Source organism: Pogoniulus pusillus, chromosome 8, assembly GCF_015220805.1.
Source record: "Pogoniulus pusillus isolate bPogPus1 chromosome 8, bPogPus1.pri, whole genome shotgun sequence".
Taxonomy (NCBI): Eukaryota; Metazoa; Chordata; class Aves; order Piciformes; family Lybiidae; genus Pogoniulus; species Pogoniulus pusillus.
In genome coordinates this window covers 24,344,377-24,368,947 of record NC_087271.1, presented here as the reverse complement: position 1 = coordinate 24,368,947, position 24,571 = coordinate 24,344,377, and the positions used below count along the sequence as shown (strand labels likewise).

General features: G+C 55.2%; 1 protein-coding gene across 1 annotated transcript in view; it reads right to left on the bottom strand.

Moving 5' to 3' along the window:
• The window catches only part of PIK3R3 (phosphoinositide-3-kinase regulatory subunit 3), an 84,711-nt gene extending 60,623 nt beyond the window's left edge, over positions 1-24,088 (bottom strand). The window contains exons 1-7 of the mRNA XM_064147643.1: positions 24,002-24,088; positions 22,629-23,067; positions 17,853-17,948; positions 17,537-17,614; positions 8,585-8,716; positions 4,982-5,183; positions 4,567-4,652 (exon numbers count right to left, since the gene is read on the bottom strand). Of these exons, the coding sequence (XP_064003713.1) occupies positions 4,567-4,652; positions 4,982-5,183; positions 8,585-8,716; positions 17,537-17,614; positions 17,853-17,948; positions 22,629-22,944 (910 nt within the window). The 5' untranslated portion in view covers positions 22,945-23,067; positions 24,002-24,088. The remainder of the gene's footprint in view (positions 1-4,566; positions 4,653-4,981; positions 5,184-8,584; positions 8,717-17,536; positions 17,615-17,852; positions 17,949-22,628; positions 23,068-24,001) is intronic.
• Between the last annotated feature and the right edge of the window lie 483 nt (positions 24,089-24,571).

The window sequence follows — 24,571 nt, the reverse complement described above, 5'->3', positions numbered from 1 at the left end:
CACCAACGCCATCACAGCCCTCTAGCTTCCATCCCTGCTGAACATCTGTGGACCAACATTGCCCCCACCCCAGGACTGGATTTTGAAGCCATTTGGCTGTTTCCACATGGGGACTATGACTCAGTTTCTCCATAGAACAGGGCTGGGTGCTGGACCCCGACCCCCATCCACTGACATTACACCCACACCTCTCAAAGTGGGGCAGGGCTGAGGATCCTGGGGGACTAAAGGATGTCTGCTTCATCACAGCCCAGAAGAACAGCAGCCCACAGTGAGGAGGGGACTCTGGCACCACTGGTCCTGTCACCTTTAGCCATTCCTCTGGAGGAGGAAGGGGACATCTCACTTGTCCAAATATTTAGCCTAGAATGAGCCCAAATCACCTAATTTTATCCAGAAACCTATGCCATGGGACAGTGATGCTCCTGTCTCCAGTGCTCTACTGCCTTTCCCTGCCTTCTGCACCTGATTTTTTGTTGTTGTTTGTTTGGTTTTTTTTTTTTTTTGTTGGGTGTTTGTTTTTTGGGGGGGTAGGGGTTGGGGGGTTGCTTTTGTTATTTGGGTTTTTTTTTTTTTGGTTGGTTGGTTTTGGTTTTAATTTCTTTTTGCAGAGGTCTGTGTTGTGTGGTGAGTAAAGGCATCCTGCTGTCTGAGGGCTAACGGCTTGCTAGAGAGATAATAAAGCAAAGGGGAGTAAATTAAAGTGGCTATAAATAGCACCAGGAGAGGAAAAGGAGATGAAGTCATCTTCCTTCAGCTGAGCTGGTATGTGCATCACTTCTTCCCTTTGCTTTCCCCTGCCCCCTCACCCAGTTCAGGAAACAGTCCTGTCCCCCTTCCGCCTCAGGCTCCGGGGTTCTGGTGCTTGCTCTGTGTGCCCCTCTCCTAGATCCCCGTGGAGCTGGGGGATGTCCCCATGCCCCCAGGCTGGGATGGTTGCCCAGCACTGAGGTACTGGAGAGCACAGCACGGTGAGGTAGCCTGGATGTGGTTGCATGGGCTTTGTCCCAGCTTTCACACCGATCCATGGCATTACCCAACACAAACCAATGCTTCCAGCATGACCCCACTGCTGTATCCTACAGTTGCTGGAAACTGCTTTCAAACACCGTCACAGACCCATCTCACATCATTACCCTTTGCAACCCATTTGCAGGCAGCTGCAGAGACCCCCAGGAGAAGCATCTAGGGGAGCAGATGCTGCAAACTCCACGACAGTGAATCTGCCCAAGTAAGTCCCTCCAGGAGCCAAGTTTCATAATTTACACTTTTTGGACTTGACAATTTTCACGTCCAAGTTCTCCACTATCAGCCACAAGGACACACGGGAGAGGAGAGACTCTGACCCCGCAGGAAGCTCCCCAGGGTTAGCAGATGGCTTCAAAACTCACCCAATATATGACCCTTGCTGCCAAAGTAGCCACTGTTCCTGCAGCTCCCAAGTGATCCCCCCCTGAAGCCCCCCAGCTGCCCACTCCCACAAGGTATATTTGTGCCTGAGTCAGAATGAGGTCACACTGCGGTTTCCTCCGTGTCAGTTACCGGCTCCTATTCCTGTGCTGCCTGCACACCCGACGTGTTGTTGCAGGGTATTTATAGCTGCTTTACTTCTGTAATTATGAAACCACAACTCCACACACACAGAGAAATCATCATGGTGCCGGGACACGGGGGAGCAGGGCCAGGGTGATGGGAGCAGGGCCGGGGCACGGACCCCACTGCTAATAATAATTCTGTGCACTTTATATAGAGCCTCGTTCATCTGCAGCTCTCCAAAAGGCTTTGCAGGCATTTAATTAAGCTTCCCAACATCCTAATGTGGTGACAGTCAAGTAATAACGTCCTCGTTTTTAGGTACAAAGAAAGGGCAGGTGGCAGGGCTTGGTTGAAGTCCTGCAGCATGGCAGCCTGTGGGGTAGCCCAGGTGCCCCGTGCCCTGCCCCACGCTTGTTGGGTGCCTGTGTGAGGGTGTATCTGTAGAGGAGATTTTAACTCAGAAAGGACATGAGGAGCCCGAAATGCTCCCCAGCCTCTCTGCTCAGTTTGAGGTGCAGGCAGCCAGTGACAATATAGGGTCCAGAGGTGGCAGCAGAGACCTCGGGGAATAGCAGACTGCGGCTGCCTAACACCTGGACCAGAGAGTGGAAGAAACCTGCAGATCTCAACTAACTCATGGGCAGAGAGCTCAGGGAAGAGCAATAAATAACAAGTCTAAATGGGTTGATTTGTGAGGAATATTAAGAGTCATAATCCTGCCTGGCCAGGCCACTCCCCAGGGAGGCAGAGTGATGACAAGGACCCAGACAGATCACAAGGAGTCACAGTATCACAGTATCACAGTATCACCAAGGTTGGAAGAGACCTCACAGATCATCAAGTCCAACCCTTTACCACAGTGCCCAAGGCTAGATCATGGCACCAAGTGCCACATCCAACCTTGCCTTGAACTGCCCCAGGGACGACGACTCCACCACCTCCCCAGGCAGCCCATTCCAGTGCCTAATGACTCTCTCAGTGAAGAACTTTCTCCTCACCTCGAGCCGAAATTTCCCCTGGCGCAGCCTGAGGCTGTGTCCTCTCGTTCTGGAGCTGGCCACCTGAGAGAAGAGAGCAACCTCCTCCTGGCCACAACCACCCCTCAGGTAGTTGTAGACAGCAATAAGGTCACCCCTGAGCCTCCTCTTCTCCAGGCTAAACAACCCCAGCTCCCTAAGCCTCTCCTCGTAGGGCTGTGCTCAAGGCCTCTCACCAGCCTCGTTGCCCTTCTCTGGACACGCTCAAGCATCTCAGTGTCCTTCCTAAACTGGGGGGCCCAGAACTGAACGCAGTACTCGAGGTGTGGTCTGACCAGTGCAGAGTACAGGGGCAGAATGACCTCCCTGCTCCTGCTGACCACACCACTCCTGATACAGGCCAGGATGCCACTGGCTCTCTTGGCCACCTGGGCACACTGCTGGCTCATGTTCAGGCGGGTATCAATCAGTACCCCCAGATCCCTCTCTGTCTGGCTGCTCTCCAGCCACTCCGACCCCAGCCTGTATCTCTGCATGGGGTTGTTGTGGCCAAAGTGCAGCACCCTGCACTTTGAGCTATTGAACCCCATCCCATTGGCCTCTGCCCATCTGTGCAGGCGGTCAAGGTCCCGCTGCAGAGCCCTTCTGCCCTCCAGCTCAGTCACATCTGCCCCCAGCTTAGTGTCATCTGCAAACTTGCTGATGACTGACTCGATGCCCTCATCCAGATCATCTATGAAGATGTTAAAGAGGATGGGGCCCAGCACTGATCCCTGAGGGACACCACTAGTGACTGGCCGCCAGCTGGATGTGGCACCATTCACCACCACTCTCTGGGTCCGGCCCTCCAGCCAGTTCCTAACCCAGCACAGAGTGTTGCCATCCAAGCCGCGGGCTGACAGCTTAGCCAGCAGTTTGCTGTGGGGGACAGTGTCAAAGGCCTTGCTGAAGTCCAGATAGACCACATCCACAGGCCTCCCCACATCCACCAAGCGGGTCACCTGATCATAGAAGGAGATTCCCTGGGACCAACGCTGACACATCTCCAAGCAGGAGGGCTGGAAGCAGTTGTGCCTCACAGGACACTGGGAAACTTGGTGTGGGGACACAGTTGAATCTCAGCAGCTGCCTGGAGATGGGATGCCACAGGGATGGACTGAAGTTTGTGCTCCATTGAGCACCCTCCCTCACACATCCCTCCCTGCCTGGACAGACCACTTGCATCCCATTCCTGAAGTGCTGCAGAGGGCGCAAGGAGCATGTGCCTTGGTTCTGAACACCGATGGGGTGTGAGATGTCACCAAGCTAGTGGGACACAGCAGGAGAAGGTGGCCAGCAGAGGACTGGGACTTTCACCACCAAAGGAGAAATAAAGAACAAAGAGGTGTTGGAGGCAAATGCTGTGTTGGTGATAAAAGGGGCAGAACTGCAGTCTTGGGGGTGAAGGTTGGGAGGAGTCATTAACATCCACAGAAAAATACACTCTTCTTGCTCTTTGCTCCTTGCCCACATGTGGAGAGGTGGGGGACAAGTGCTTGTCCTCAACCCCACCCCGGGAATATGCCATGGAGGAAGCAGCAGTGTGTTGATGGACATGGTGCAATTCCACACACACAAACACTAGCTTCGAGTCAAACCCAACCCTGTAGCAAGCAGCATGCCACCTGTTCATGGTAGTGTTGGTACTGTTTTCTGCGTCCCTGCTCACTGAAACAAGCTCCACAGCAGCCCCTGACCAGGAATACTGGGTCTGCTGAGCTCCCTGAAATGGGGGAGTGGCACCCACTCACACCACACACAACACAGACATTGAACGAGGAAACAGCTGCAAACGTTCTGAGGGACCACGAAGAAAAGCCCTCAGAAGGCAGCAAAGATATGGGAACTGTGCCTGACCAGGGAGCCAGAGCAGCTTGAGCACTGCCACGGGGACACAGGCACCTTCCCATCACCACACCAGCCACTGAGTTCATCCTGTGACCTGCTGCTATCACCACCTCAAGTTTTACTGCCACTACCCACCCCCTTCCACTGCCAGCTGGGCATCTCTTACCAGGGGCTGCTGGCACCTCTGCCACCTCGTCGGCCATGATGAGAGACTCCAGGATCCTTGCACGGAGCTCAGGGCTCGCCTCAGTGCTGTGAGAAGAAAAGGGCTGTCTGTGAGGGTTCTAGCAGCTCAGCCCACCTGGGGAGACCACCCCACATCCACTCCTGTGGGACTAGGGTGGTGCTGTGTATCCCAGCCCCGGGCCTGGTCACCATGGCAACAAATGTTATATCAGAGCACTACAGTTGGGATGGGGGCTCCCAGCTCTTGTCTCCCCTTTCAGAAGACCCTGGGGCTGAGCCACTGGTGGGGCTGGCCTCCAGCAAAACCCCCTTGGTTTGGGTCCAGTGTGCCCATGCTTGGCTACAGACATCACTCTCTTGCCCACCCTGTCCCATGCATGGCAGGGGCACCTCACCTGGCTGCTGTGGGGCGGAGAAGCAGCTCTCCAAAGAGCTCCCCAAGGAGCCGGGGTGAGAGGCGGCTCCTGCGAGTGCCCTGGCAGAGGCGGCAGAAGTGGTGGATGAGCTGGTGCAGGAGCAGTGCCTGGGGCTGCGGCAGGGCTGGGGGGGCCAGCAGAGCTCTGGCTCGCTGGCCACACTCCTCCAAGCCTGGGCTCTCTACAGCAGAGTAGAAGAGGAAGAAATGTCAGTTCAGGAGGCTTGGGTATTTGCTTGCCTGTCACTGGCAACTGCCAGCACACATGGCATGAGCTGTGTCAGTTCTTTACTCCCCATAGAGCCACAAAAACACTTGAGAGAGGCTGCTGCTGGTCTCTTCTCACAGGTAATTGGAGACAGAACAAGGGGGAATGACCTCAAGCTGAGACTGGGTAGGTTTAGATTGGGCACTAGGAAGAAGTTTTTCACTAAGAGAGTGATCAGGCACTGGAATGAGCTGCCCAGGGGGGTGGTGGAGTCACCCACTCCGGATGTGTTTAAGGGTGGTTTGGACGTGGTGCTTGGGGATATGGTTTAAGATGAATCTTACTGAGTAGGGTTATAGGTTGGACTTGGTGATCCTGAGGATCTTTTCCAACCTGGATGCTTCTGTGTTTCTGTGACCTTAACCTCTCCCCTCAAAGCTGTTACTGACTCTTTGCAGCTCATCCCTTCCCCACAGTCTGACTGTGGCACGTGTGGCTACTCAAAGGAGCAGAGGGCATGCAGAGCCTCATCTGCCTCTTGCTGAAAGCTGCCAGTCCCATTTACCCACTTGCCCCATCCCCAGTCAGACTGTAGGGTAAGAGAAGCACACTCCCCTTCTCAGCACGGCCAGAGAGGGAGTGTGAAGGGGCTGAGCTGCTCACCTGTCGGGAGTTGCACCTAAGCATTCTTTGCTGCTGTTTCAGTGGAGGAGAACAGAAAGAGCCAAGCTCTGCCCTGTCCTGCAAAGTCATGGAAAAGGCAGAGCAAAGCAGAGGGGGGAAAACAGCTGAAAGATCTGCTAACTTTAAAGCTATGTTCAAAGGCTCAGCCCTTCCCTGCAGAAAAAGCAAGCTGGGAGGCAAAAGGAGGTTTAGGAGGAAAAAAGCTGCACCTGGGCTGAAAGTTACCAGCAGGGTTCAGAGAGGTCTGTGCAGCCCTCCCAGTGCAGCTTCTGGCCCTCTGAACTGCAGCAGCAGGAAGGACTGGTCGGGGGGCAACTACTTCCAGTGATGTTTGGATTGCCCATGTCAGTACAAGCAGACACCTGATTGTGTTGCATGCACATTATGGAGATGCTGCCAGGGCCTCAGGGTCTTGCAGTGTTCGCACCAGCATCTCCCCATATCCTCAGTGCCCTCTGGCAGCCTTGGCCAAGGCTTGCTGGTCTTGTGAGCTGTGAGCTCAGTGGCCTGGGACTGCAGCCCTGCCCCAAGCATGACGAACAACCATCCTGCATCCCTGCCTTGGCCAGGCCCTTTCATCTGTGGAGGACACGGAGGTCCCCAGGGCTGCGTTGCTTTCAGGCAGCTTCAAAGCCTGGCTCGGCATGGGGCTGACTCAGCTCCCAGTGGCTCTTTGCACCAGGGCTGAGGCTTGGCTGATGCCCAGCCAGCTTCTGGCATCCAACCTGGGGCTAAGGTGCACCAAAGCTGGAGGGATGGCAGGATCCCCTCCTGAACAGGTCTGCAACCCAGCTGGGAGTGTGACAGGGTGTTTGTGTGCCCCTGTAACCAATAAACTGTCCCTACAGGATGTTCAGCTTCGCCCCAGGGCTCCCCCAGCCCACTTGGCTGCTTTTTGCACCGTTCTGCACCCAAGGGATGCCACAGGGGGAATGTCCACGGCTAAAGCAGGGATTTGGAGATGTTTCCCCACCTCTTTTTGCAGGTGGTCAGCTTGCTGTTTTTTCCAGCCTGCAAGCCTCAAGTGGAGCAGAAGGAGCCTGCTTGCAGGGCAGGCTGCCAAAACCCAGCACCATCTCCTGGAAGGGTTTTTTTTAAGCCCCAGAAAAATCCCCACCGGTTTCACCTCTGTTCCTGCCCCCTCCTCCTCCTCCTCCTCCTCCTCCTCCTCCTCCTCCTCCTCCTCCTCCTGCACCCGTTGTGCCAGGAGCAGAGCCCACTCCGGCACAGGCTACAGGGAAAGGCGCTTCCCTTTGAAGTTGCTTAACGAGGCAACCCAGCTAATTGCTTCCTAATTGCGTTTTTATCCTTGGAAGTGAGGCAGCCTTTGATTTCTCCTCTCTCCAAAGGGTGAGGGGAAGGCAGCATCTCTGTGCCACCGGCCCCAGGGGTATTTCTCTGTCTCTGTATCTCTGCACAGGGCAGGGAGGATGGAGTGTGAATTATTCCTCATCTTCTCCCTGTGTCTCTCCTGCCTTGTTAGAGGCCACAAAGAGGCCATGGTCTTTTCCCATCAGGACACAGCAGTAAAAGACCACACTGGTCTGTCCACAAGTGATCTTTTGGTGCCTCTTAAGGCAGCCAACAGCATGATCTGCCCAAGTGCTAATCTGGCTTAGGGCAGGGGATGGAGGATATGGCAGAGATTGACAGCTGCAAAAGGGGAAATCCTGGTTTCGAAGGTGGCAAGGAGTCCTCATCCTCTCCAAGATGGTGGGCAAGGGCTTGGCGTGTACCTGGCAATGCCTGTGAGGCCTTGGGTTTTGGAGAGGCTGAGCAGCTCTGTGAGGACTCATTTGAGGTGGATTTTGGTCCAGGCTGCCCCCTGGGATGAAGAGTGGACTCTGCTGACCTGGCTACAGAGCCTGCCCTGTTTATTTGAAAATAAAAACAACCACAAAACCAAACCCCAAACCTTGATGGTCTCCTACATTTGCACAGAGGCTGGAAACTTGCAGGGACCTAAAGCCAGTTCCTAATGGCACTAAGCTGAAAAGGCAGGCAATTTTCTGTGCCCATAAAAAGCCAAGCATTAATGAGATTACAGTAAAAGATTCCCTAGCAGGAGAGCCAAAATGTTATAATAGCACTTTCTTCTGGGGCCAACATCACCCAGCCTTGGCAGCTACTTGTCCCAGCAGACAGCATCTCCTCCTCTGGGCACTGCAGTGGGAGAGGGCCATGCTGCAGCCACAGTGAAGCTGTGTCTTTCCCAGAGCATCTCTCAAAAGCTGCCAGCCTGCTCCAGTGTAGGGGGATGCTCCTAGAAGTCACAGGATCCCAGGATGTTAGGGGTTAGAAGGGACCCAAAGAGATCATTGAGCCCAAACCCCCTGCCAGAGCAGGACCATACAATCTAGCTTAGGTCACAGAGGAGTGCATCCAGACAGGCCTTGAAAGTCTCCAGAGAAGGAGACTCCACAGCCTCTTGGGGGAGCCTGTTCCAGTACTCTGTGACCCTTACAGTAAAGAAGTTCCCCCTTGTGTTGAGGTGGAACCTCCTGTGCTGCAGCTTATATCCATTGCTCCTTGTCCTTGTCTCCTTCTCAGGATCTGCCCTTAGTGAAACATTGGGCAGGAAACGGGGTCAGGAGCCACTCTGGTGATGCTGGAGAGCCTTTCTAGGAGCTTCCCAAAGGTCCTCCAGCCACACAAACATCCCAAGTGTGTGGGAAGCCCATTTGTGCTTACCTTGAGCCATGTGGACCAAGTCATTGTAGAGAGCTGGGGGAACCAGGGGTGATGGGAGCTCTTGGAGGTACCACTTCAGGGCCTCTGCCAGTGTCTGAGCATCATACAGGTCCATGTCCACAGCTGAGGCATCTGCAGGGAAAGGTCCAGCAGGAACCCTTAGACTGTGGCTTTGCCCCTCCACCATGGGACATGGAGCCCTTTCATTTGTATAGACCTTCCTTTGAACATGGATATTGATTTCTTCACTCATGCCCCCATCCCTCGGTCATGGCAGCCCATGATTTCACTGTCAACCCCCACTGAAAATATTCCTGTCCCATTTTCCACTGACCATGAGTTCCACATGGCCATGGAGAGCATGAGGCACTGTTTCTTACATTCACTTACATTATACATCCAGTGCACAGGGCAGAGGAACTTACTGAATTCAACTACAAGGTACCACCATGGGATGGGCTAAGCAGCTGCCCCAGACATCCTCTAGCTATCAGGGCCAGGCACCACATGCCCTGGATAAGCTGCTTTGAAAAGTGCATCCACGGACCAAGGTTATGGTCCCCAGACAATGTGGGTTGCCCACACCACCCTCACTGAGCCAGAAACACTCCGAATGTGCCCCAGCCAGCATCACTTCTCCCAGCCCTGAATGGCAGCTGCTCTAGAGCAGAAGGTGAAGGATGTTCCAGAGTCTGGGGCAAAGCACCCGGGGGAGGCTGAGCCCTGGGCTCAGGATGGAGATAGCATTCCCACGGTCCCACGATGATCTGTCTGAGCCCTGCGGTCAGACTGGCATGGGGACATTGCTTCACCAGGGTCCAGGGGTAAGAACCCTTTCAGCATCCCTTAGTATTGCCTCATGAGTTTGTCTTGGAGGTCTTTCAGCCCAGCTGGGCCAGGAGGTGGTTGCCTGGAGGGTGATAGTCCCTTTTGCAGAGATCTGGAAGTTTCAAAATCTAGCTTTGATTCGAACTGGAGCCAAACACAATGTTTTGAAATTCTCTGCATAGGAGAAATCTTGAGGGGAGGGAGTAATAAAAAAAGCCCAAGATACTTGGGATGGTTTGAAAGGGGTCATTTGTGGAAACTCAGATCCTCACTTCTTCTAAATGAGGATATAAAAAAAACCCAAACAAGCAAATTTGGCACTTCCTTAAAGATGGAATGGCAGGCCTCAAATGGTCCAGTGTGTCGTGATTGGGAAGAAGAAGGTGGGCCTGCTATGGCCCCCCTTCCCCTCCTCTCTCTGGGTCTCTATCCCCAAATGCAGCTTCACCAAAATTGGTGCCATTCTGGGAGATGCTTCTTCTTCCACCCCAGTCTCCACCCCATCCCAGGCTCTGACCATCTCAGCTGGTCAGGTGCAGCTGCACTCCCTTCTCAGGAGATAGACCCAGAAGAGCAGAGAACAGCAGTTTCCTAGGGCAAGTCTTGGTAGGCACTCTGCTAGTGGGGCTGGGATGGGGAGCAGCTCCCCAGCTGCTGGCAATATCTGGTTTGAGCACCTCCACCTTGATCTTCTCTCCTTAGAATGTCTCCAGTGTGGACTAGGCAGCCTGGGAGCCTGTCTGCCTCTTCCTCTGCCTTCTTGGGAACAAGAAGTCATGGTGGGTCCCTTATACCATTTGGCTTGGAGAACAGAGAGAGAACAGATTGGCCAATGCCCGAAGCAGAGCCTTTAACCCAGCCGCTGGAGACACTACCTCATTCTCAGAAGCGAGCACCCGTCTGGCCAGGAACTGTGCTCTGTGGCAGTGTGGGGACAGCCAGGAGAGATGCCACTGCACCAGGGTGGGCAGCAATCCAGTGTGGCCAAACACAACCCAGGGCAAAGGTGCGTGCTGCCTTCCTAGCACTCCCTGATGTCACACCATCGCCTAATGGACCTTTCTGCCCTTGGCATTGTGGACATGGGCAGGGCTGTGCCAGCTCTTGACTGCTGCACCCCTGCTCCATTCTGGTTGGCGCTGATGCTTCCATCTCCCAGCCACACTTCTGAACCTTTTCAGCTGGCAAAAAGGGTTATTTCTACTAGGGTTTGAGGGGGATGACATCCCATTCCCTGTGTTTTTTCTAGCACTTGCCCTGGAGAAGCGGGCTGGCAAGCTGGCTCGAACTGGGCAGCAGGGGATCAGTGGGGTCAGGGATCTCATGAGATGCTCCAACCCCCATTTTAGGCTGAAAACCTGCAGTGCATGGCTAAAACTGAGGGATGCTGCTGAGGAGTCTTGGAGTCTTGTTGCTTGAGCAAGTAGCTGCATTACAGAGAGATGCACCAGGCAAACCTCAAACCCCTTCTTGCCTCGAGCAAGCCCGTCTGTGCTTCCCTGCCTGCCACGGAGCTTTCTGCAGGGACCTGTCACTCTCCTTAAGGATGCTGACACGGATTGGGGAGAGCAGCCGCAAGCTGTTTCAGTGCAGTGAAGGGGCTGCTGCCGGGCACTGGCCCCAGGCGATCAGCCTTGGGCTCCGCTGCGGCCTAATTAGCTCGTTTGCATCATTAGGCTTGGGCTTGGGGGGTGTTCAAAGGGAAGGCTCAGCTGGTTTCAAAGCCAGACTCGAAAACATCTTCACATCCAGAGAGAGGCGTGATGGAGAGACCAGGGGGATTTGCCCTCTCTGAACAGGGACTGATTGCTGATGGCACCATTTTCCTTGGCACTCTGGCTAGCAATAGCCATTAGCCTGTGGCACCCATCCTCCTGGTAATGCAGTGGCATCATCTTGCCCCAGCTCCCTTTCTGTCCCTAGAGTCACCATGGGGTGCTGGGCTCCCAGTTAAGCTGAAAGCATGGCTGAGGGGTGCTCTGAACTGCTCCCTGGCACCAGCTGCACCCCAGCAGCTTGGGGATGCAAAGCTGGCAGCTGGGGAAGTGTTAACGCTGGAGCCTTCCCAGTCAATTACCACCAGTCAGACCCCACCAATGCTGCTCTCTCCTTATCAGAGGGAGATGATAACCAGCTGTAAGAAGTTAATGATGCTGCAGGATGAGTCAATGCTCTCCTGCTGCTCTCCAGATGTTCTTGTCCCCTCCCGGGGGAATGACAAAGGAATTCCATCCGCCTGCCACAACCCGAAGCAGAGCACCCCAAAACCTCAACCTTGACCCATCCCAACACACTCCAGCACACAAACTGCTTGCTAACCTGGTGGCAGAACAAGCAAGTGGCCAGGGCCCAGCAGGTGGTAGGTGAAAAGCAGGAATAAATTTGGGGCTGAGGAGAGGGTGCACAGTCTGATCACTGGCCCAAGAGGAAAAGCAATGGGTACTCCCAGCCTCCTCCCGCTGGGAAACCAGAGCCTGCACCTCAGCAGAGGCACAGGAATGCCAGGGCTTTGGGCTGAGTCAGGCTGGGCAGGAAACACCAGGACCTCTCCTGGAGGTTGCAGACAGCTGGAGAGGTGTGAGTAAGCCCGGAGTTTTGGTAAATGCGGAGGATGTTTAGCCAAGAGGTGGGGTGGAGGCAGGGTGTGTTGTTTGAAGGAAAGGCTTGAGAGGGTCCTGGTAACTGGCTGTTCCCTGAATGTGCCCGTATGTGAGCAATAGGGTGCAGCCTCTGCCCAGCACCCGTGGCCCCTCTCGCAGCAGGGAGCCCTGCAGGCTAAGCTGAACTGTGAGCACCAAGTGCTGCTGCAGCAGGACACTCTCAGATGCTTGGTTCCCGTGGTTGAGTGGCACCCAAACTACCCATACCTAAGGGTGAGTTAAATACTGACTTGGGACTCTCCGTGTTCCTTCCAGACTTTCTAGGTTTAATCATCAGCTGGTGCTGCAATGATGTCCTTGTTGCACAGTTCTGAGGTCTATACCTTTCCATCTGAGTGGGTGCTGCCTGCACCAGCACCTATACATCCCCCAGAAACAACTAAGAATTTGAGGCTCCTGGGCATCCCACAGTGGTGGTTTGCTGGCAAACTGTGCACTAAATCAGGGAGCATTTCCCCAACTTTGACTCAATATCATTTGAACATCTCTCACCCAGCCTGCTGATTGCTTGTGCTGGGAATTTGGCAGCTGCCCTGACACCCCCCTGCCCGTGCACGGAGTGGGCTCCTTTCAGCCCCAAACACCTTCTCATCTGGATTTCACCTCAGCATACCCGTGGCTTGCCCTCAGCAAGAGCAGGGGTGCTGAGATCCCCTTTCAAGAGGCTGCTTTACCCTACCTCAGCTTCCTGAGGGCAGTTCCCTCCCTCAGTTTCCCCAGTTAGGTATAAGAGGGAATGGCAAAAGCTCTCCCCCGCCTTCACCCTTCTGGGTCTGGCAGGGCCGTCTGCATTGCCGCCGTTTATTTACCCTTCTTTCGTCACCACCAAATATAAGAGATGAGCTCATGCTCCTCGCCGACATGGGGCTTCTTTCCACTGCAGGCATAAATAACAAGCAGCACGGCAGGCACTGGGGCGCCGCTGTAAAGTCGTGGTGCTGAGGTGTGTGGTGCTTGGCGCGGGGAAATCGGAGCCCTCGGCTGCCTCCAACCCCCTCTGGCACCCCTGGGGATGAAGATGGGGCAGCACTTCCTCCCTGGACATCCATGCCACGATGATGCGGGGGGTGGGGGGTGGGGAAGAGCAGCGTGAGGTCTCCCCGGCTGCTCTTCACTTCATGGCAGCCCTTTCTGCCCAGCAGCAGCAGCAGCAGCAGCAGCTTCCATCAGCGCCGGTGCATCCCCGGCGCCCACCAGCACCACTCGCTAATCCCCACCGGGGCCTGACCTAGTTGCTGGGCACGTGAGCGCGTCTCCAGGCAGAGTGCTCCGCGCCGGGGCCGGCATCAGAGCACGGCGGAGGGCAGCGGCAGCGCAGGCATGGCACGCCCGGAGACACCGGCGCCAATCCGCCTCCTGCTGCTGCTGCTGGATTCGCCCTGGCACCCTGGGGTGCAGGCAGCTTCTGTCTGGCCCTGCCAACAACAGACTTGTATCTGGGGAAGGATTTCAGTATGCATGTCTGCAGCTGAACCCCAGACTAAGGCAGGGTTATCTAAAATCCGGGAGGTTTCAGCGCTGGATGGGTCCAGCTTCGTTCACAGTAGCACAGTATCACAGTGTCATCAGGGTTGGGAGAGACCTCACAGATCATCAAGTCCAACCCTTAATTCAAGCCATATGGGGCACTCATTGTGCCATGGGGTAGGTCCTGCAGGGTGACTGTGCCCTGTCCCACACCAGAGAGGAGCGATAAGGGTACAGACCATCCCTAGCCAGTGGTGGCAAAGCACTGCCTGGCCACTATGTGCAGGACTTGGCAGCCATCTCCATGCCAAGCCTCCCCCCAGCTTGGGTCCCTCAGCTCCAAAGGGCTTCAGTGCCAACCAGCCCAGCCATGGCTCCACTGCCACTAACCAGAAAAGTCTCAAGGTTCAGTGGCAGCTGTGAGGAGAAAGCTACCTGGCATACCTTGGAGGAAGAGATGTGTGGGCAGAGTAGGGCAGGATTGGGCAGGACCCTGAGCAAGCATGGGGTGAGAAGACATCACCTCTGGGCTCTAGAAGGGCTTGTATCCCCAGGCACTACTTTGTTCCCCCTTTTCTGCCCTTGATTCTTCCCTTGCAACTGCAGTAGGGCACTGGCCGATTGCCCACAACCCTTTGGCAAGTCCCCTCAGCTCCCTGTGGGGCTGCAGCTTTCCATTAAGTCCCCATTTGGTGCTGCAACGTGACTCTGACTCCCGTGTTCAGTGATGTGCATGGTCCTGCCTGCCTTTTGAGGCATAAGGGTCTGAATTGAGCACTGAGTGTCCTAAACCAATCAGTTCTCCTCTGGAGCCAGCGTAAAGCCAGCTGTGAGCCAAACCATCCTTTGGTCTGCACTTTACCCACTGGCTGCCTCTTCAGGCCAACTTTCCCATGGGTCAGGGCTCCAAAAGGGCTGAAGACAGGGAAGGGCACAACTCAGATGGGCACCTGTGCCACCTGGCCCCAGGAACACCATTGCTCCCCAGGACAGCAGTGTGCCCTTGTGGCCAAGAGAGCAATACTATCCGGGGAAGCATCAAGAAGTATGTCCAGCAGGTCTAGGGAGGTTCTTCTCCCCTTCTACTCTGCCCTGGTGAGACTACACCTGGAGTATTGTGTCCAGTTCTGGGTTCTCCCAATTCAAGAGAGACAGAAATCTGCTAGAGAGAATCCAGCAGAGCCATGAGGGTGATTAGAGGACTTGAGCATGTCCCCTGTGAAGAGAGCCTGAGAACCCTGGGGCTGTTTAGTCTTTAGAAGACTGAGAAGGGATCTGATCAATGTCTATAAATATCTGAGGGGTGGGTGTCAAGTGGAGGGGGCCAAGCCCTTTTCAGTGGTGCACAGTAACAAGACAAAGAGCAGTGGATACAAACTTGAACACAGAAGGTTTCACCTCAACAGAAGAAACTTCTTTACAGTGAGGGTGACAGATCCCTGGAATAGGCTGCCCAGAAAGTTTGTGGAGTGTCCTCCTCTACAGACTTTCAAAACCCACCCGGATGCATTCCCATGTGGACTACCTTAGGGGATCCTGCTTTGGCAAGGAGATTGAACTGGATGATCTCTGGAAGTCCCTTCCGACCTCTAATGTTCTGTGATTCTGTGACAACCAAGACTGTTCCGACCTGCATGGTTCCTTGTCCCCAGAGAAATCTCCTTCCCACCAGAAGTTCAAATGTTCTTTCAGTGTAGCAAACACCCTGTTTTCTCTGACATGTTAACGTTTGAGGGTTAGAAAACCGACATCCAAACTTTACCAGGCCCTGCTCCTTTTTGCTTACACTCTCTAGCAGTTTTCCTGCCACCACTGCCAAATGCTAGCATGATTTGGGTATTCACAGGGAAGCTGAAACCTCCGGTGGGAACCCAGTTTTCCTCCCAACCAAGATGGGGTTCGGTTCCAGCCCTGGCTCTGATTTCTCCCTGTTTCCCAAGATGGAGCTTGACTTTTGTAGGCAGGCTGCTAGCAGAGACAGGATCTTGGAGGCAGTGGACCATGGAGGAAGAGAAATGTGATCCTTACTCTGCCACCTCGCACATGGGGCATGCAAACACCTATCTTTTTGGCAGGGGTGTTTTATCCTACCAAAGGCAATGAAAGGATCTGTGTGTGAGCCAAAGTAGAGATGGTGTCCTGCCCTCCCCAGCATGACTTGGGCTCCAGCAGTGCCCCTGGGAGGCATTGCTGGGTCTCTGATCTGCAGGAGGCTGAGAGGGGAGCAGGCTGCCAAACCTGGGCTCTGCTGGAATGCTTGGCCCTGGCAGGAACATCATCCCCATCCTGTTTGCAGAGCATCCCTCTGGCAGGACTGAATATCATCCACTTGAGAGCTAGCAAATGCACGGATGTTATGCACCCTTCAGCCAGCTCCTGGGAGCTCTGCCTTTGCCCAGCTCAGTGTTGCTGAGTACAGGGCCAGCTCCCTGAACTGTCAAATGAAAGAGCTTATCTAGGTCCTAGAGAAGATGGGAGGCTTGGGAGCATCAAGTCACTTGGTACTGTTGGGAATTTTTGAGGGCTTTCAAATGGTTTGAAAAGCATGATGGTATTCCCTGGCTTCTGCAGTGGGAGGTGAAAACCTGACTGGACTCAAGCAGCTGCCCAGAGCTTCAGCCTAGGCTCTGGCAAAGCCAGTGGCATTTGCTTCTGGGCTGGGGAGCACCCTGAGGCTGGGCAGGACTTTGGAGGTGACCGCTGCGGAGCTGCTGGGAACCCTGTGCCTGATGGGGATGCTGCACCAGCTGCGCAGGGAGGCCGGAGGACTCACAACTCCTGCGTGCTCAGAAAGCAAAGCATCCTTCTGATGCTGTTCTTGCTGCCTCTGCCCAGCCTGGGCATCAGTGCCCAGGGCAGCCGCAGGGATAGCTCTCTGGATGCTTTCACCTCCTCCAGAGATCATCTGGGAAATCTGGGCTGGCTGTGCATCCTGCTGCTCCTGCCTTCCCCAGACTGCAGCAGGGGCTTCTGCAGGCAGAGGAGAGCAGGGTGGTGGGGTGCACCGCAATCACTCATTGGTGAACAAAGCCCTCTTTGGCCAGCGGGGATGAAGCAGTCCAGGACCCTCAGCATCTGCTCGTCCCCTCCTCTCATCAGTCCATCCATCCATCCATCCATCCATCCATCCATCCATCCATCCATCCATCATCCATACATCCATTCCTCCTTCCCTCTCTCCCGTCTCCGCAGCCCCGTCCCCCGCCCGGCGAGGACTCGGCTCCCGGTGCGCGGGGAAAGCGATGAGGTCATGCTGCTTAAAATAGCGATTTCATCATCGCCCTTCTCCCCAGCAACACCGCCCGGCTGCCGCCGGCTCCCGGCGCTGGCAAAGCCGCCGCGCTCCCCCCGCGCCGTGCCCCGGCCGGCAGCTCCCGGGATGCTGGGACCAAGGGCAGGCGGGGCAGGAGGACGCCGTGCCAGGACCGTCCGGTGCAGGGCCGAACTGTGCTTGGTGCCACAGTGCCGCCCTCTGGGCACCGCGGCCGGGAGGAGGATGGGGATGATCGAGTCAGCCTCCTCCCCGCCGCCCCAGATTTGAGCGGCACCCTGGATCCATCACGTCTCCAACGCCCCCGTGCCATCCCAGTCGTGAATTTAGGGGGGGGGGGGGAGATGTCGTTTCCCTCCTCCACCTCAGCCCTGCAAAACGTTGTACATTCCCTTAAGAAACGATATTTGTCTTCCTGCTTTCCTTTTCCCTATTGCACCCACAAGAGGTTTTCTCTCTGTCCTGTTTTTTTCAAATAGGACCCCGCAGGATTTAAAAATAAAAGATTTTCTCCCTACGAAAAAAAAAAAGCTTCTAGTGAAGAGCCACAGCCTCACATCTGTATCCTGCTCAGCAGCATCACACTGGAGTTTGGGGGGAGTGGAGAGAGGCTCACACGCAGGCAGAGCTGTCATCAGGGCTACAAAGAGGTCAGAATCAGTAACCCATCCTTGCTATGCCCAGGTGGCAGCACGTCCATGCCTCTCTTTTTGACTGTGGACTTACCTGTCAGAAGAGCCTGCTTCAGCTCAGCATCCCCCAGCACACCAGGGGTGGATCTGTAGAGCATCTCACTGTCAAGACCTGGGGAAGAGCAAGAAGAGAGGGGTCAGTTCTGAGCCCCACATCCTCCCTCCAACGTGATGGAATCAGGCAGGGACTCCAGATTCCCTCACCCTGCCCACATTGTGCAGGTACTGGGGTGTGTGGGGAGAGGTTTGACTCTATCAATGCTCCTGGGGCATCTTGGCACAGAGCAAGGGTGTTCGTGTGCATGTGTCACCAGGTACGCCCTGTGGAGGGACACTGCAGTTGCTCGTACCTTGTTTTTCCAGTGCTTCGATGAGCCTGGCCACGGTTGGCAGCGCTTGCTCGGGGAGGGTGGGGTGCTCAGCCAGATCTGCCTGCCCGGGCTGTCCTGTGAAGAAAAGACAGGGAGATGGGCTTGGAAATTCCTGCCTGCAGGGGTTCCAACTTCTTTCCTTGGTTGCCCCAGGACATGATCAAGCTGCTGCTTTGGCACAGCTACAACCCACACTTCAGCTCATGCACATCCAATTTGGAGAACCTCTCCCTTATTTTATCCTCTTTTTGCAGTAAAAGTCACCATCAGGGCCTTGGGAACTTGCTGAGATGTAAAGAGTTACTTGGGTACATGCCCTGCCCACAGGAAGCATCCCACCCTGAGTGTGGAGATCCTTCAGGCCAAAACTTGTTCCCCACCTCTCCTACACCATGGAGACTGCCTCCTCTCATCATCCGTAGCCCTTAGCAGCACCAGGCAGGAGCTGGGACATCAGATTCACACCTGGCACAAACACGACTCCCTGAAGCTTTCATCCACTTGGATTCTCTGTTGTCTACAATAGGGTTGAGCACAAGCCCAGGGAGCACTCAGTCACCATCTTGGCTAGCACAAACTTCCAGCAGTCCTTGAGGAGCCCTTCAACCAAGCGTGGGCCAGGCTTCTCATGGCACAAATATTCAGTTGCTGCTGGCTCCTGGGGTTTATACCAAGGACATCACACCAAAGACTGCCAGAGAGGAGCAACTTCCCTGGCAGGAGTGAGAGCAGCTCTCCCTAGCCCAGGACACACTTTGCTCATCTCTCCCTCCCTATGACCCTGGCTGATAAAGTTTTCCACCTCTGTTATACTTGACAGACACCCTGACAGCACTGGAATTTACCCTCCCCCTGCAACTGCTGTCTCTTATTAGTGGCCTTGAACTCCTCCAGTAAGGCAACAGGCAAGAGCAGGAAGCGGGCAGGAGCAGACCGGGGTAGGGGACATTTAGGGGCTGCCACTGGCTGCAGCTCATCAGAGCTGCATATGGCTGCAGAGGTGCAGACAGCATCAGGAAAGGCTGATGTGCCAAGGGCTCATCAGCCTGTTTGATGTGGCAAGTGGATCAATCCTGCTGGAATATGCTACAAAAAGGAAATGATAGCAAATTAAATAAAGCCTGAGTGTGACCTTTCCCCATCAGGAAGGTGTGCTCCAGTTGGGTCAGCTGCCTTGTTAAGCCCATTCTGCCTTTGGGTTTTGCTGCCTGGCAGAAGGCAGAGAGCTTACGTGTGAAGTCAACGTAACAGCTTTAAGGAGTGAAAGAGAAAATCAGGGGCTATGGACAGGGCCACACTGCCTTTGACCTTTTGCACAAACACAATCTGTCTGCAGTGGGTGGGACCCAGGCTCTCATCTTTGCCGTGGTGATGTCCTGGTGTTCTCTGGAGAGCAGGGAAGGATGCAGGCATCCTGCTTGTAGGTGGCCGATCTGCTCCACAGGCATGGCTGTGGTCTGTTAGCCTGGCAAGAGGGGACTCTCCACTGCCCAATGGAGCTGTGCAGCTGCACTGGGTCAGAATGGGAAAGATTTCAGAGATTAAAGTCAAGCAGGTGGTTGGGAGCCCACAGAAAATGTTCCTACCATATGGGGGGGGGGTGTGGTGTGTGTTTCTTATTCAGGGAAAACTGGATTTTAGCCTCCAAGGCAATGGTTTGGTGAAAGGCAGCAATGGCAAAAAATAGCCATCTGTTTCTCCTTCCTGGAAACATCACGAATGGCCCCAAGCTCAGGTTGGAGCTTTAACCCATCCTGTCCCTGTGGAATGCCAGGCTAGACCCCACCATCCTGATGTGCAGCTTGGCTCCAACCCTGGGTCAAATGGAGGTGATGCCTTGCAGCAGTGATACTTTCCCAGACACCAGGTAGGAGCAAAACAGCCACTAAGTTTCTGGGAAGTCCCCTGGAGACTCAAATCCACTGCAGAACCATCGTTAGGATATTATTTAATTGACAAAAGACCATTCCACCCTGCAGAACCAGCCCTGGCTGCAGCACACAGCTGGGAAGTGCAGTGTCTCTCTCCTGTTTAGGGTTCCTCCAAGGGCTTCACTCTGCTTGGGGTCCCCAGCCAGCACTGAGGACACACAGGATGGGGTAATGCTATTGCAGAAGAAGAAGCAGTTGGGACAGCCAAAACAAATGTGCCTCAAAACCTCCATTTGGGAATGGGAACAGCATCTGAAGAATTTTCCAAAAGAAGGGGGGGGGAAAAAAGTCCCTTTTCTTCCAAGAGCAAGTTGGAGATTTATAGTCTAAGGGAAATCCTGCCAGCTGGGAGGTTTGGGTTTAAACCGAGATAAAACAGTACATGCTGCTCCACTGCTGCAGAAAGATGTAGTCATGGGACACCAATGTCTCCCTGCCAAGGCACCTGCACACTCTGGCATTGCCCCAGGAAAAGCATCCCATGGATGGGCACCCCATGGCACAGCACTGGGGAGGCAGCACCCAAATTATCACAGTATTATTAGGATTGGAAGAGACCTCACAGATCATCAAGTCCAACCTTTTACCACAGAGCTCAAGGCCAGACCATGGCACCAAGTGCCACGTCCAATCCTGCCTTGGACAGCTCCAGGGACGGCAACTCCACCACCTCCCCGGGCAGTCCATTCCAGTGTCCAATGACTCTCTCTCCCTGGATAGTGGGGCTGGACACAAGGCCATGACCAAAGCATGTCCTGCAGACGGGAGCACCCTCCCCAGGCTACCCCAGAACCTGGTTTTGGTGGGGTTTTCCCTATTAAAAAAAACCAACCCAAACCCAAAGAACAAAGAATCTCAGCTTTGTGTATTTTTCACTGGAGATCATTGGGAGTGCATGCAGGGTCAAGACCTTCCACATGGGCTAGGTGTCCAGCCAGGCTGCTCTTGTAGATAGGGATGTGTCTCCATCTGTGGCACATTGCCACGTTCACAGTGGTCAGGGGCCCCTGAGCACATCTCCTGGCTCCTCAGAGAGGAGCTCATGCCACCCTCTGTGTGAGGCAGGCACAAGGCAAGAGCAACGGGCAAGAGCAAGAAGGTGTCTTTGTCGTTCTTTCCTGGTGAACAGAGCTGGAGAGCCCTTGGGGTGTGACTGACCCTAGTTGCCCACGTTACAGCACTGAGTTTGCTAGGGCTCTGCCTGCCAAATGGCCAGAGGCAGAGGACTCCGCATGTGCTGGTGAGCTTCAGATCTCAAACACCTTGTCTGGCAGGGCACTTAGTGCCACGGTTTAGTTAATTAGAAGGGTGAGGTGACAGATTGGACTCAATGATCTCAGAGGTATTTTCCAACCTGGTTAATTCTGTGATGGTGTGATAAGCACCCCCAAAAAGTGATCTCCTCCCTCCTGCAAAGGCAGCACATAGCTGCTCACTGATCCTCACCAGTGCTGCTGGGATTGCAGCTACTTTGGTGCACTCAGATTGTTGTCAGGGAGGAGCACCCATGCTTTGGAGAGGGGAGGCGGACAGGGGACCCAGCATCCTTCTCATGCTATTGAGTGGGATGAATAGCAGGATCTGATGGCAGCCTCACATGTGGTAGTGGCTGGTGTTGAGGGAAAAGAGTTGCCCTACACCAGCTGAGTCCTGCCATGATCAGCTCAGGGGCCAGGTAGTCCCTGTTAAATCATGGTGGCAACAGGGCCTTGAACCATATTTTGGAAGGAGATGGACTCCTCATCAGTGGGTATGCCCCTAAATCAAAGACTAAAGTACCTCCAACACCCAGCCAATCCAGGAGGGAAACAGCTTCTCCAGTTAACACTGTGCCTTGGTGCCAGACTGGGAGAAGAGGGTGCCTGAGGCTCCATGCCAGCAGCCAGGTGGGCTCTGGGCAGCCATAGCTATAGGCATTGCTGCTGTCCTAGCCCCAAACCCACGTGGAGCAGCCATTTCTCTTCCATCGCATCCCAGGGAAGCAGAGAATCATGGTTCTGGCTGGGATCACCAGGTTGTGTCTGGCTGGAAGAGGGGTTTCTTTCTTTGCTCTTTTCTGTTGGCTTGGGTACATTACAGAACTGCTGTGAAACCACTCCCAGCCCCAGTGCAGCTGGTCACTGGTGAGGGCAGAACTACCTGCACAAGCTCAGCAGATCTCAGCATAGAATTGGTCGGAGGACCCCATGCCAGGAAGAGTTCCAGTGAATAGCTCACCCAGCAGTGTGCTGCAGACCCCTGGGGGTGGAGGAGTGCCCAGGGACCAAACCTATTGCTTGCTGAGTTTGTCCCCCATCCCAGCTTGCACAAAGTGACAGTGAGGCCAGGAGCTGGCCACAGGCCAGTTCTCACCCGGGCACTGAGAGCAGCTGGAATCAGGTGCCGCAGTGGTGGTGAGAAGTGCAGTTGTAAAAAAAGGGTCCCCAGGGACCATCATGGGGCTTGCTGCTCTTCCCTGTAGAACCAAAGAGCTCCTGCGTCTTCTTCTGTGCTCTCATGGATGCTGACCCCCCTTGGACAGCCCACGCTGGCACAGCATCCAGCCCGGGATACAGACAAGGAGCGATGCCTGCAGTGTATTTGCTGGGGAAAGTCAGGGGGACACCCTGGACACTCTCTGCCCCTTCTGCAGCTGCCTCGATGCACCAGGGCAGATAATTCCCGGGACAGCTCCTCCTTCTGGGGATGAATCTCCATCCCCGAGAGCAGATCTCCACTGAGCCACCCCAAATGCAAGCATCCACCTGGGCTCCACACCACCCTCGCCACCTTGCAGGGGACGCCCACCCGTGGGCTACTACATTCTTGCTGCCCCAGCACTCACCCCAGGGTGTGGGAGTTCCGGCGGGCGGTGGGGGCAGGGGCCGTGGCCTGGCCTTGGTGGCAGTGGTGACAACGCGTGCTGGACCCAGGTACTCCACGTAGGTGCCGGGGAAGTCGCCGCGCTCCTTGGTGCGCTCGTTGAAGCCATGGAGCCAACCCTGGGGGCTGCGCTCGTCCCCGTCCTTGTAGTCGGGGCTGCTGAGCAGCCCGGCCCTGCTGACCGTCAGCACATCCCCAGGGCACAGTGCCAGGTCCTCTTCCCGGTCCTTCTTGTACTCATAGAGAGCACGGTACTGCAGCCCATCTGAGGAGGCCATGGTGATGGCGTGCTGTGGATCACGCTGCCCAAAGCCAGCTCGGCATCAGGGGGTCGGGGTGCCAGCACAGGGCAGGTGTGCCCAGGCTGGGGCGGTGTCGTGAGGATGGGAGTGCTCCCTTCCCTGCGAAAGCAGAATAGAAATCTCAGGGTTGGAAAATTTTCACGTTGGAGAGCAGCTCCTGATGCCTCCAGCCCCAAAATTGCTGCTGAGCCACACTGGTGCCCAGGGCTCGTCAGGGTTGGCTCAGGTGCGAGTTGGGAGACTTTTCACTGCAGAGACAAATGGAGGGGAGCAAATGAGGCTAATTGGGGTGCTGGATGCAAATGTGCCATCCTCTTCTCAGCCTGGTCTCAATCCGCATGGTACTGGGGACCTCCCTCTCTCTGCTAGAGAGAAAGGCAGCCTGGTAGCGACCAAACTGCTCTCTCAACCCCTGCCCCACCATCTCATCCTCTCATCCCACCATCCCAAAACTGGGGAGTGCCCAGTGGCTCGATCAGCTCCTGCTTCCTGGGGAGCTCCTGCCAGCTGGGCTTGGCCGCTGCCTGCAAGGAAAGTACCAGCAAGAGTCTGGAAAGTAGGGCAAGAGATCACGCCATGGGCTTTTAAAATAGACATATGTGCTGAGAAACCTCCTGCCACATGCAGCTCCCCTCCAGCAGCTCTCGCCTGGCATTGCTGCACAGAGCTGATGGATGAAGATGTAGAATTTTCGTGGGTTTCTTTTTTTTTAGTGTATTCTCTCTCTCTCTCTCTCTCTCCCTCTCTCTCTCTCTCTCTCTCCTTTTTTTCTTTCTTTTATTTTTTTATGTGTGTATTTTGAAATATTCATCCGAGAAAGAGATCTTCATGGGGGGGGGGGGGGGGGGGGGGGGGGGAAATGGCTTTGCTACTGCCAACCCACTGTCCCCCAGCTTCCCGCAGGACCCCGTGGAAGAGGGATGGCGGGATGGAGGGACAGATGGAGGGACGATAGCAGCAGCCGCGGGGCCGTCCGTCGGTCCATCCATCCACCCGACTCCCAGACCCCTCCCGCTGCCCATTCCAGCCTTACCGGGCTCGGCGGTTTCCCTGGCGGAAACGGAGAACGGGAGCGGAGCGGAGCGGAGCGGAGCCGGTCCGGCCCTGCCGAGCCGCGCTCCGCCGGTGATGTCAGCGTCCCTCCTCCCGCTCCCCGGTAGCCGAGCGGCCCCCCCCCCCCTCCCCCCCGCCGCATCGCGGCGGGGAAGGGGGGGCACCCGACTGCTGGGGAAGAGGTGTGTGGGGGAATTGTAGGAGTAAGTGGATGATTTCATCCCCAGATGCAGCATCTCTGCTCCCAGATTGCCGCCTCGGTGGATAGGTGAGCCAATGCATCCTTAGGGATGCTAAAGGACAGGGAAGGACCAGCACCCCATGGCCACTCTCCCCCTCATACCAGTCAGTTCTCCCTGCCCCAGCGCCCAGCCCACTCACCTACAGAGGCTAGAGAACGGACAGGACAGGCGGGAGCTGCCATGGAGAATCCCAGCTCAAGGATGCTCCTGTTCCTTACTCCACTGTGAAGCATTTGCACGGAAATGTTCCCCAGGCCCGGGGTAAGGGCTGGGCATCCCCCAAAACAGTGCAGGGCAGTACTGAGCCA